Here is a 12,648-nt window from a genome sequence, read left to right on the forward strand (position 1 = left end):
CTGCAGCTGCCACGGTGGCTAGTCCAAGTTCACGGACAGGAAACCAAGGGATGCAGCAGTTAAGAAGTGGGCAATGGCAGAGCTGGGTTTGAACCACCTCTTGGTCTCATGTTACCCTGCTTCATGCCTCCGAGTGCCCATGAATATCCAGGGCCTTGGGACTTCACTGCTTCACAGTGGTCCCAAACAGGCCACCCCTCTGTCTTCCTGTCCTCTATCCTGTCTCTTTCCTCCTGTACCTCTCTTTCCTCTTCTTCCCTTTTTTCCGTCCCTCTTTCTTGTTCCTTGGATTCAGATGACAACTGCACCCTGTCTCCACCCTGGCCTGTGGCTATACTCTGTTTGTTGGACCCTCCTATAGACTCAGCAACACTCCCATTTTAGAGATGGGGAAGCTATGGGCCAAGGTGACACAGCTGGAGGAGGGGCAGCAGGTAGCCTGAGTGGCAGGCACCAGTTCCAAATTCCCTGCCATTAGTCTTCTGCTTCCAGACCCCACAATAACATAGATGCCTAGGAAAGCCAAACGACTCTCTGACAGGTACTAGCAATGGCGGGATCTCTCTCCTTCAGCAATGACTCAGGAATTCTTTTAGGGGGAAGAAGGTGTGGAGGGAGAAAGACAGATACTAAGTAGTCACCAAGCCCTTCAACTACAAGCAGTGTGACCCTGGGCCAGTGGCTTGATCACTGTGAGCCTGTGTCTTCAACTGTAAAGCAAGGAGGGACTTGGCCGTGTCAGTTATGACTCTCCGGGGCTACGCGGCAGCTCAGCAGCAGGAGGGACAAACAGAGGCAGGGGAAGGGGCATTGGCAGGGGGAGAACTAGGAAGGACAGGAAGGGCTGAGAGGGCCTGTTGAGGGACAGGGTGATGGAGGAGAAAGCAGAAAGGCCTGAGTAAAAACAGAAGGGCAGGGGTAGGTAGGGCAGGGGCAGGCTCAGCAGGGGCAAGCAGGGCAAGGGCAGGAAGGGAAGGGGCAGATAGGGCAGGAGGAGGAAGGGCAGGGGCAGGTAGGGGCAGGCAGGGCAAGGGCAAGCAGGGCAGGGGTGGGCAGGGCAAGGGCAGGAAGGGTAGGAGAAGGCATGGCAGGGGCAGGGCAGGGTAAGGGTGGGAAATGCAGGAGGAGGCAGGGCAGGGACAGGCAGGGCAGTGAGACAGCATGGACAGACTCCTTTTTGGGGCGCCTACACAGTTGGTAACTTCGGGGAAACAGTGTTCAGAGACACAAGTGTATTTTTTTTTTTTTTTTTTTTTTACAAAAAGCCGAAGTTTGGCTACAAAATGACAGTCTGCTTCCCAGAAGCTTGGTGAGAGCCAGGTCCCAGCCCAGCTTCCAAAGCCACCATTTCTCTGGCCACTGTGAGACCCCGAACTGCCATGCGAGGGAAGGTGAGAAGATGGGGTGGGGGTGGGGGGACAGATGCAGGAAAGGCTTCTGGGGAAGGTGATCAGACAATCACCACAGCTCCTGCTGATGTCCAAGGTGGAAATCATCTGGCTCCCAGGGGTCAGAGAAGACTGAAGTGTTGAAGGCAGTAAGGGGGAGGTGCAGCCGATGCGAGCGCCCTGTGGGAAGTGGTAATGCTTCCATCTACACGATGTGTCGAGCCATGAGTAGCTCTGGTCTCCCCCAGGTCAGGGTCACTCTATGTTCCTTCCGAACAGACTCTCCAACACCTACCCCTGCCGCAGGCTTACTGCTTACGGAAGCAAAACCAGCATGCGCCACAGACTGTTTTCAGTCAAAGGTATTCTCCCCATTCTCCTGATTCCCACTTCACAGATAAGGAAACCGAGGCCGGAACACACTAGAATCTGGGTCTGTCTTGATGCAGAGAGCATGCAGCTGCACTCTGCATCACACACAAAGACTTTCGGAAGCTCCACACTTCTTCAGACACAGGAAGTGTCTCCGACCACTGCCCAGCGACTGAGGAATGGCGAGGGCGAGGGGTGGGGGTGTGGCCTTTCCCATTCTCTCCACTTCTACATCTCTGCCCCCAAACCTTTCCTAAGCCCCTCACCTGAGGGTGTCTTACCTTGTGTGTGAGGCTGGGGTCTCTTGAAGCACTGTCCTCCTCCTCTGAGCTTCCCTGTTCTTCGTCTGATGTGAGGTCCTCTCTGGGAGCCGCTGAGATGGGACAGACCTTGTAGGGCTCAGTGTAGGCGCTAGGCAGAGCAAGAGAGAGGGTTAGAGTTGCCTGTCCAGGGCCATTTCACTAGCTCTCGACCAGCGCACACTCCCTTCCCCACCCTGGCCACAGCGGCTCCCTTTCAGTCCATCAGACAAGCTAGGGTCTCTCTGGTCCCGGTGCCTTTACACATGCAGGCAAAGACAACCCCAGGTCCCTGTCAGGTTCAGGGACATGAGGGAAGACCCAAAGCAATTTAGCCTAAGCCAAACTGCGTCTTCCTCCCAACATGTCAGACATTTCTGTTCTTCATTTCAAAATATTAGATGTGGGCCTCTTCTTTTAAACGATGAGAGCAGACAGTGTCTCTTGCCACAAGCCCTGAGCTTCTTTCTATGGCACAGAAAAAATACCCCAGACCAGGGTTATTGTAGGCTAGAGCCTCTCCGCACCTCCTTCTTGGCCACTGTGGCACTGTGGGTGTCAGTGGTGGAAGACAGCAAGCAGGCGCAGCAAGGTGGCTGAGCCCAGGTCTTGCTTTCCAGAGCCACCTGGGGAAATGTGTAACCATTTGTATCTGTCCCACAGATAGGTGGCAGGGAGTCTGGGGCCCTTCCTTTTAGAGAAGTGGCCACGGTTGTCCAGTGGGAGCCTGCTATGCCTGTTCAGGACCGCTGGTCATCAACAGTGTGGGAAGGAGTGGTCAGTTGAACTTCTGGATCCTCATCAAGGAGAATAGGGCAAGGGCAGGCCTTTTGTAGAACACACTGGGGAAGGGGGGAAGGTTTCCAGCCAACTTCACAGGCATCAAGAGCCTTCCCATAGGTTCCCTGAGACCACTGGTGTCTCCATCACATCATCTATGGGCCAGACACCTCCTGCCTCAAGGTCTATGACATCTGATTCCATCCTCACTGTCCACTTAACTGTTGTTAATCCACCACTGAGAGGGACCTTGAGATCTTCTCTGGTCATGTGGCCCTCCCACAGCTCAGCTTGGCCAAGTGAACACATTTCATGTCTAGTGAAAGAATCTGTACTCAAGTAGAGAGCAACAGAAGAAGACCCAGGGGTCAAGGTGGTGACGTGTACCTTAATCACAGCACTCAGGAGACAGAGACAGGGGGATCTTTGAGTTGAAGACCATCCTGGTCCATGTAGCAAGTTTCAGGCCAGCTAGGGCTACACAGTGAGACCCTATGTGGAAAAATTGACAAGAAGACACCTTGTTGAGTTCTGACCTCCACACACATGCACATATACACACGAGTACATGCCCACAGGAACATGGCAATGCACGAATGCACACCTGCCAGCTTGTCTGGAATCCTGGCTCCACCATTTCCAGAAAGTTCCTCCCTTCTGTGTCTTGTCTCTCTATTTTCACCCATAAAACGGGTGGGAAGCGATGCAGGGGTACAGGGTGTTCTGAGGACCGAGGAAGAGACTGCACTAAGGTCCTCAGCAGAGAGGTGCGAATGTTCACTAGATGCTAGGATGCTCTTCCCACAGCCTGGCAGCTGCGGATGAATGCCTTGATCAGCTGCAGGCCCATCCCATTGGCTGGCACCTCATCTGCTCTTTGGTGCCCCACTCTAGGTGGCCCCGTCTCTATAGTAACTTAGCGCTGAGCAGAACAGTATGAGGGTCAGGTGGTCAGGCTCAGTGACTGAGAGACCTGGAACTCACACGTCAGGAAGAAGGGTGGCCTCCCTGAGACCTTGGGTGAGTCACTCAAGGTGAGATCAGCCTCATTGTCTCCTGGATTGGGTTTGGAAGGGCCTACGAGACGTGTAACACACACTGTTGGTTGTGTCTGAAGCCTTCCAGAGATAATAGGCAAAGGACTAGAGCCGTCGTGGATGTGGGCAGCACCATCACAGAACCTGGAAGCCTGGGGGACAGAGGAGGAGGTCACTGCCAGTCTAGAGGGACAGAGGGGGAGGTCACCACCAGTTTAGGGGGACAGAGGGAGGGAGAGGTTGCTGCCAGCCTGGGGGGACAGTGGGGGAAATTGCTATCAACCTTGGGACAGAGGAGAAGTTGCTGCCTGCCTGGGGAATTCTGTCTCTGCTTCTGGGCCATCATGAGTCGTTCCATTACATCCTCCCCTCCATGACAGACAGAAACCATCTAAAACCATGAGCCACAGTCGCCCTTTCCTCCCTTGAGGTATGGGTCTGGAGTTTCGTTACCGAGAGGGAAAGTTGACCAATTCACACGACTTGTTTGTGGCATCAAGCTGGGGTCCATAGGCATCATTGGGTCACATAAGAGCACCAGGGAGAAAAGATGGACGGTTTCTAGCACAAGGGAAGTCCTTCTCAGCCTGTGGAGAGCCAGTTTCTAACTTCCAAGTTGTATCCTCCCCCTATGTCATTTTAGGCTTAAAGTGAGCATGACAAGCTGCCCAGGGCTGTTACCTTAATTGACCCGCCAAATGAGCCCGGGGCCTTTCCAGCAGCCTGGAGTCGTAAAAAGACATACATGTCTCCTCTGTGACTGGGCCCCACACTGTCCAACTCTGACCATTAACTTCCATCTCCAGCAGCACAGACCAAAGGGCCTCATAACTTATCCAAAAGCGTTCCCTCTTGGGAGCCGTTAGCGTGCGCTCGAGCCCACAGTCCACCCCAGCTGGAGCTGTGTCTGAGGCCAGCCTGTCAGGGAGAGGAGGGGGCCGAGGCAGAGTACCCTGCAGGCTGGAAAGATTGAGATGGAGACAGCTAGCAAACGTGATGATTGCAATTAGCAGAACAATCTGAAGAGCCAAGGAGAGCACAGACCAGAGGAAGGGGGACAAAACTTGGATTTCCAAACATTTGGCTTTCACTTCTGACCACTGGCCATTCCATCTATCCATCCGTGACCGGCCCCCATCAGTGGACAGCGTTTCTCAGCGTGCAGACAATCCCTCTAAGGCCTACCCAGGTGGCATCTTCTATTGAGAACTAATGTCTCTTGTGTTCCATCCCCTCGAACAAACCACTGAGAGCTGTCGCCTCCTGCTGCTCTGAACGAGACACAGTGGGAGGAGATCTGACGAGGTGGAAAGAGACTTGAAGATGGGCTCACAGTCAAGCCAGGGCACACTCAGCTTGGTGGCTGCCGTGTTGGGCCTCAGTTTCCACATCTGTATAATGGAGGCGGAGGGTGGACAGCACATGCAGGGCCGATCACGCCTGGGCTAGCCCGCCTGCTGCAGTCTCTCATCTGCAGAGAACTCGCTCTGTTCCTGCTGAGGAGAAGGCCCCCTGCATCCAGGGTCAGCCAAGGGGTAGATAGCCTTGTAACATTTCCCAGAAAGGGCTCCAAGGAGCGGCTTTTTAGAGAACTCGGTTTCCATTTCTCGCTAAGTAAAAACAAGCCATCTTGCTCCCTGACCTGTGACGTCTCCTCCCAAACAGCACTGGGGGCTAGAGGGATTGTTTTCCACTTAGGAAAGCTCTTCTGGGCCGTGACTCACAGACTGTGAATTTTTACCATTGCGCCAAGCACGACTCGGTGCTTTTTAGTGTGCTCAGAGGGCTACTCACCTGACACCAGGGCTAATGAGATGATTTTCATCACCCCCATGTCCTTCAACGGTGTACATGAGGTCTCTGGGTCCTGGCAGCCTCTAGCCTGCTTTCTCTATTGTAAACCTCATGTCAAGGAGATCTACAATATTACTTTTGTGTCTGGCTTTTCTCACCCCGTATGGTATGTTGGGGCTATATTCACGCTACAGCAGGCACCAACCCTTCATTCTTTTGCATGGCTAAATAATATTCCATCGACTAGACAGACTATAACCCGGAATGTCTCTGGGTTGTGCTTTTGTCACTAAGACTTCTGGGAATGCTGGTGTACCATGTCTTAAGCAGCCGTGCATGTTACCTGTAAGCTGCACACAAACGTGTGGAACTGCCGGGCATATGATCCCTCCGTGTTTTGAAGTTTTAGGGACCACAGGACTAACGTCCCATGGTTTTACTTAAACACCCAGGTTCTTCCCCACCACAGCGAATACTTGTCATGGTTGACTTTTCATTTTAAAGGGATTTTCCAAGAATTTTCTGACTGTTGGGCCCAGTTCAGCCTTCTTTACCCCTCTCAAATCCTACAGCCACTTCTGGCCAAAGTGCTGGTGGGGAAATAAAATGGATCAAGACTGTGGCCATTACGGCTTATTTTTAGATCATTGATGAGGCTCAAAGGCTAGTGACATAAAATATTTTAAAGATCTGCAGAACTCATAAAATGACAGACTGGTCTAAAGAGCTAACATTCTAGAAGAATCCACAAGCCAGAGCTGTGAGCTTGCTGATACAGCGATGCCTTGGGTTCCAGCCTGGCCAAACAGCAGCCTCTGCTCCCATCAGGTAAGTGTCCCCAGAGGCCCTAGGGCTTCTAGGTTTGTGCCACTAGAAGGTCACAGGAGCAGCTTGGCTCTGCCATATGCTCCCATCAAGATGTGCTACCACAGGCCCCAGTTCAACGCACCCAACTGATGATGGACTGAACGCTCCAAAGTTATGAGCTAAACCAACCTTTTTCTATGTGTAAGGAGAGTCACTCAGGTGTTCTGTTCCAGTGATGAAAACCGTTGAACACATTTAAGACAGGGTTCTGGTGTGGCTTCCATTTCGGATCCTTAGAAGCAGCTACACTGTTGGTATCTGGGCGTGCCTCTAGGCTGGCTCAGTGGGAAGCAGAATTTATCCACAGAGATGCGACCAGCCACAGTGCGCTCAGCAGCAGCAGCACATGCTAAGGCCCGTCCTGCAGGCTGAGAGTGTCTTGAAGCAGACTCTGATCTGTGTCCCCGGTGGAACTAGACACCGAGGGTCGAGGTCGGGGAACATGCTATAGACTCTGCCTTCCTCAAGCCAGACATGATTCTGCCACTTAGCAGTTCCAGGAACCCTAGTCTGCCTCCCTGCCTGTTTCCGAGTCTGTAAAGTGAGGTAGTAATGATACTCTCAACCAATGGTTTATGTGAGTATTGGCAGCAGGGATATGCAGACATGGACAGCTCAGAGAAATGTCTGATTTTATTCTGCTTCAGGGTGGCCAGAAGGCCAGGATGAACCATGAGGCAGACAGAGCTCTTAACAGTGACAGACGGGCTTCTAGTACCTCCCTTTGCTGCCAGCTTGCTAGGTGACATCGTGCAGGCTCCTGACATGGAGTTCTATGAAAATGTTTCAGGTGAAAAAGAGTCATGAGAGGGTGCTCTGGATCTCAAAGGAAGGTATGGCTTCAGAGACTTCCTTAGAGTCCTTTGCTCTGAGGGCCCTTCCCTGTAGATCCTCCCTCCTCAGAGGCTTCCCCTTTTAGAGTCCTCTGCTCTCAAAGCCCTTCCTCTTGTAGAGTCCTCCCATCTGGCATCTAGTTGCCACTTTCAGCTGGGGAAAATAAGGCTTTGTTCAGGGCACTCATTTGCCCTGGTTGCTCCATGTCAGTGCCCTGCTGCATGCCCTGCTGCACACCTTGTTGCATGTCCTGCTGCACGCCCTGCTGTACACCTTGCTGTGCTGTGCCAGTGCCCTGCTGCATGCCATGCTGCATGCCCTGCTGCATTTTGCCAGTGCCCTGCTGCACACCCTGCTGCATGTCCTGCTGCACGCCCTGCTGCACACCCTGCTGCACTGTGCCAGTGCCCTGCTGCACGCCCTGCTGCATGCCCAGTTGCACACCCTGCTGCACTGTGCCAGTGCCCTGCTATCCACCTCTCAGACATAAAGTGGAGCAGATGACTTGCAGTCAGACCCACACTCCTTCATGTGGCCCATCATTGCCTCTTCTGTCTTGGACATGAGCAGATGCCTTAGGCAGATTGCACATCCTGCAAGGGATGACAACCCAAGAGGTGTCAGGGTGCACAGCATCCACAAAGCATCAGGCACAAAGAGGGCAGGTACCTGGGCATGGGCCTGACATACATGAACATAAGAGTCACATGTGGCTGAAGTAAGACAGCAGAGCAGAGACATAAATCCATCACACTGATCCAACAAGCCTGAATATGTTAAGATTCAGGCCCAGAAGGTAAGGTGACTTCAACAGGGCATAAGCTCTTGTCCTATGACTTCTTGTTCTGCCCCTGAGAATGGACCAGACCTTGGGAACTGTTTGCTAACTCAACTCCTCCCACCCATTAGGTCCAGCTCACCACCTCCCCCAGGTAGCCCTCCTCAGCCATGGGATCAAGCGTTGCAGGTTAGCCTATGTTCTTAGTTTTCTATCCCTTTCTTTACAATAACCACCACATGCAAATGCCCATCCCCGATCTACTCCTCTTAGAAGGCCTGAGTTCCACAGTATCCCTGACATGGAGCATCCTTAGGCTCTTTCAGCCTTCCTTCTCACAGGGCTCTGAAATCTGTCTTGCTGGTGCCTAGTGTTCAAATCCCACAGTCGCCTGCACACCCCAGATGCTCCACAGATACCTGCTGGCTTTAACCAACTCACGACAACATACAGCAACAGACAGCTGTCTGCACCCACTGCTGGGGACGCATAGGCAGATAAGCTGCACCCAGCACTCATGCCTACTGGAGAGCAGACAGCCCAGAGAAGCACCCCCATACATACACTCCCCCCAACACCTGGGTGTGGGAATGACTAGGAGGATGCTATGCCCAGTAGAGATACAGCTTAGCCTGGGGGAAGGCAACTAAAGGCACAGAAGAAGAGAACCCAGACTAGATTTTAGCTGGGATGAGATGCTGGTGAGTGTGGGGGAGGGGGTGGGAGACTCTGTGTGCAACTCAGGCCCCTGCCTCTGTAGCCAAGGGAGGATCTGGCCTGGACACTGATCCTGTTATATTCTGGATCCTGTGACAGGAGAATAGGAGCAACAACAACAACAACAACATCATCATCAACAACAACAAAACCCTGCCGGAAAGTGGTGGTGGATGCCTTTAACCCCACTTGGGAGATCTCTGTGAGTTTGAGGCCAGCCTGGTCTATAATGAGAGTTCCAGGACAGCCAGGACTATTTCAGAAGGAAGCCCTGTCTCGAAAAAAAACAACAACAAAACAAAACAAAAACTCAAAGAAACAAAAAAGCCAAAGCAGAAGTCCAAATCAAGATTGGGATGTGGACGAGGACTTTGCGGAGGAAGACTGGGCACCCGTCCTTACGCTGGCATCATCTAAGGAACAGAGCATGTGCAAAACCAAGTCCACAGAATACAAACTGACAGGGAAGTGGGGTATTAAAATACCATACATCCTGTGGGACTTTTGGGTGGGGGGCTCTCTCCTCAGCCTACTTCCACTCATGGGAGTGATTTTTTTCTTTTCTTAGTATGTCGTTTACTGCTGCTCCATATCTACCTCGAATGACATGGCTTCTCCATCTCTCTTTGGCAACTGCCAGGATCTTCACATCGCCTGTACTGTTTTCCTCCTAAACTCTAGTAAAATTCCTAAATTCTTTTATTAACAAGATGACGAACCCTAAAAGGCAGCTTCGGTTTCCATGGTAACACTACCATGTTCTAGCACTCTGAGACTAGAAACCCGTAGAGCGGCCACAAAGGGGACAGGCTGTAGGCTGGCTGAGGTCCAGCTGTGGTACAAGGGGTTGTGGGTTCAGGAAAGAAGGGAGGCATGAACGGAGCGTGGGAAACTAAGTCTCCATAGTGCAGTTCAAGTCTGACCTCAAACATCATACTTGGTTTTCTCTCTTTTCACATTATTTTTAATTTTAGAGAGGATATCATGTTGCCCAAGCTGGCCTTGAACTCGCTATGTAGCTGAGGATGGCCTTGAATTTCTGATCCTTTTGCCTCCACCTCTCCCGTGCTAGGATTCCAGGGATTTGTCACTATGCTCAATTTATGCATTGTGAAGGATCTAACCCAGGGTTTTCCGCATGCTTAGGAAAGCACACTATTCTGACCTCCATGCCCAGTGTCATTTCTCTCTTGTCCAAGTAGCTAAGGCAATGTGATGTTTACATGGGGGCTTTGGAAAAGCCCGTGTGTAAGGGCCATTGGGCCTGTTTAGGTTTTCAGAGGTTTTTTGTTTTTTTTTTTTTTTTGGAAGTTTCCATATTCACACCCATCTTAGGGAACTTCTGGGACATGAAGCCAACCTCACCCTGAGGGGTGCTGGGGTTACACAGAGCTCTAAACGGGTGAAGAAGGCAAGGCACAACACCAGGGGTACAGATGGCAGATCAGAGCTTCCAGAAGGGTCCACTATGGGGATGAGAGATGGGTGCTCTCTCAGGAACTAGGGTTGTCCTCTTGGAAGAGGGGCTGGGCTGTTTGCAAAGTGGACTTTTTCCTCCCAGAACAACAAAAAGTCTCGTCCTTGGAGTGGAAGAGGGGCACCCGGCCCAAGGCCCCAGCAGGGCCCAAATCCACCTCCAGAGTTCAGGGTGGCTGGCTACCTACCCCTCCTCCACCTCCCAGGCCTTGTCCTGCATTTCCTGTAAACACTGACACTTCCTCTCTTGGGACTGTCCTGGCAGTCCTGGGGCCACACCCAGCCGCCTGACAGAGCCCAGCACACAATGGCTGGCTGGGGCTCCAGATGGCCACTCCTCATCCCAAGCCTACCCAGGGACCCAGACCAATACCACCCAACTCTGCTCCGGGGTTGTGTGTACTGCGAGCTCTAGCTGGGGATATCGACAGCTTAGACCACAGTGGGAACAGCCCAAATTGGGTGTCCAAAGCCTGTTCTCTATCATGTTCTGGGCATGCGATCTTGGTCAGTCTTCCCTGTCTCAACGGTTTCAGCACTTGCCTGCCTTGCTTACTGGGTCATGAGGAGTTAGTGGAGGGCGCGCTAGAATCCCTGAGTTTAGGTGTTAAGTGCAGGCTCCATCCATCATAGACTCACGTCTCCAGGACATCTTCCTCCAGAGATTCATCCATCTGGAGACGGACTTCTAACCTCAGAGAAACTCATGGTCTGTGTTGGGCTGGGAGGCTCTTTGCAATACTCACCCAGTGACCCTGGCCAACTACATTTCCCTGCTCTGTTCCTCTGCTTCCACCTCTAACGGGGCCTGGAGCCCCTGCCCTGCCTGCTGTACCAGGAGCTAATGATGGGAGATGTACATGGAGGCTCAGGTCTCTGTGCTGGTGTGTAGGCGTGGCCAGAATTCCCAAACCAACCACTAGCCTCGCCTTCCGGGCAGAGCCTGAGTCCTCTTGAGTATCCTGTTAATACAGGGTCCTGGAGGGCTTCTAGGCTCTAGTCCTGGCCACCACTCTCCTGCTTGGTGTCATCGCTCCTCGTGACTCTGGGGGTTGGACATGAGCTGATTTCTGTGTCATCAATGACACGGTATGGGTTTGGGGTTGTTCTTGAAGTCTGGTCTCCTTTGACTTTTCTTCAACACTAACCACAGGCTGGACAGGATTTCCTTACAGTCTAAGAATTGCATGGTGCTTCGTGACTTTTGAACCCCTTCATACATCGCATTTCTCGTGATTCTCCTTGCTGGAATACACTACAGGCACCATCATCCCCAACAAGGAGAGAGATGAGCCAGAGGGGCCTGCATAAACTAGACCAGGACCCAGACCAGCCAGAAGCGGCTCCCTGTGAGGGATAATTCCCATTCCCTGCCTGAGCCCCTGGAGGACCCAGGACAGCACCCAGACTAACCTCCACGGAGGACATGTTGGACCACTCTCCCTATACTCAAAGGAGTCCTGGGAGCATTCCTGGAGCTCCCAAGCCTGGGTATCTGGAAGTAGTTATGAGTTGTGTGGCTAAGTCTGCTTTTTTGGTCAGTAATTACTTTGAAATATGGGTTCTGAGAATCCAGCAACGGTGCCAGCTGGCAGGGTCCTTGCCTCACACACCCAGGACAGACCATGACAATACAAGGCTGGGGAAACCACCCATCCCATGGAGACCACTCTGGCTTGTGATGAAAGAAAGTGCTAGAAGAAAGGCAATGAACTGAAAAACAGAACCCAAGGCCTCCACCCCGCCCCCCACCCAGCCCTGCTGCCTAGTCCCATCTTTCCACCCGACTCGGGGGACCCCAAATGCCACGTGAAACATTCTCTTTGCTCTGAAGATGGCGCCACACACCCAAGGTCCACCTAAGGAAACCAGTTCAGTCCTAGCTAATGACTCAAGAGACAGCTGTGTGAACAAGCCCAAAGCACGCGTAGGGACAGCTTCCCTGACAGAAAGGTGCCTGAACATAAACACCAGGATGGTGGCCTGGGTTTCCACCTCAAGCCCTGTCCCATCCTGCACCTCTCTTTTGTCCTCTGGACACCACTTCCCAAGATCAGCTTCAACACATATTTCCCCTCTGCCCCATGGGTTGCCTTTTCTCATGATCTTCCTTATCCTGCATCCATCTTCTGCCTGCGGATCCCTCAGCCCCAGGGTGCAATTTGCTGCGCCCTCTCTGGGCTCTGAGCCTCACTTAGAAATCTGGGATCTGAACAGATGTTTTAAGGCCGTTTTCCAGCTGTCAGCCGGATCACAGCACAGCTCTGCACTCTGCCCTGAGTGACATTATAGGACCCTAAACTGAG

The 12,648-nt window shown here is 52.4% G+C and overlaps 1 protein-coding gene across 2 annotated transcripts in view; it reads right to left on the minus strand.

Moving 5' to 3' along the window:
* Fgd5 (FYVE, RhoGEF and PH domain containing 5) overlaps nt 1–12,648 on the minus strand; it is a 97,327-nt gene that overhangs the window by 51,344 nt on the left and 33,335 nt on the right. For both annotated transcript variants that reach the window (XM_038320051.2, XM_038320050.2), the window contains exon 3: nt 2,042–2,171. In XM_038320051.2, the coding sequence (XP_038175979.1) occupies nt 2,042–2,171 (130 nt within the window). The remainder of the gene's footprint in view (nt 1–2,041; nt 2,172–12,648) is intronic.

The sequence above is a fragment of the Arvicola amphibius genome, chromosome 2 (genome assembly GCF_903992535.2).
Source record: "Arvicola amphibius chromosome 2, mArvAmp1.2, whole genome shotgun sequence".
NCBI classification, from domain to species: domain Eukaryota; kingdom Metazoa; phylum Chordata; class Mammalia; order Rodentia; family Cricetidae; genus Arvicola; species Arvicola amphibius.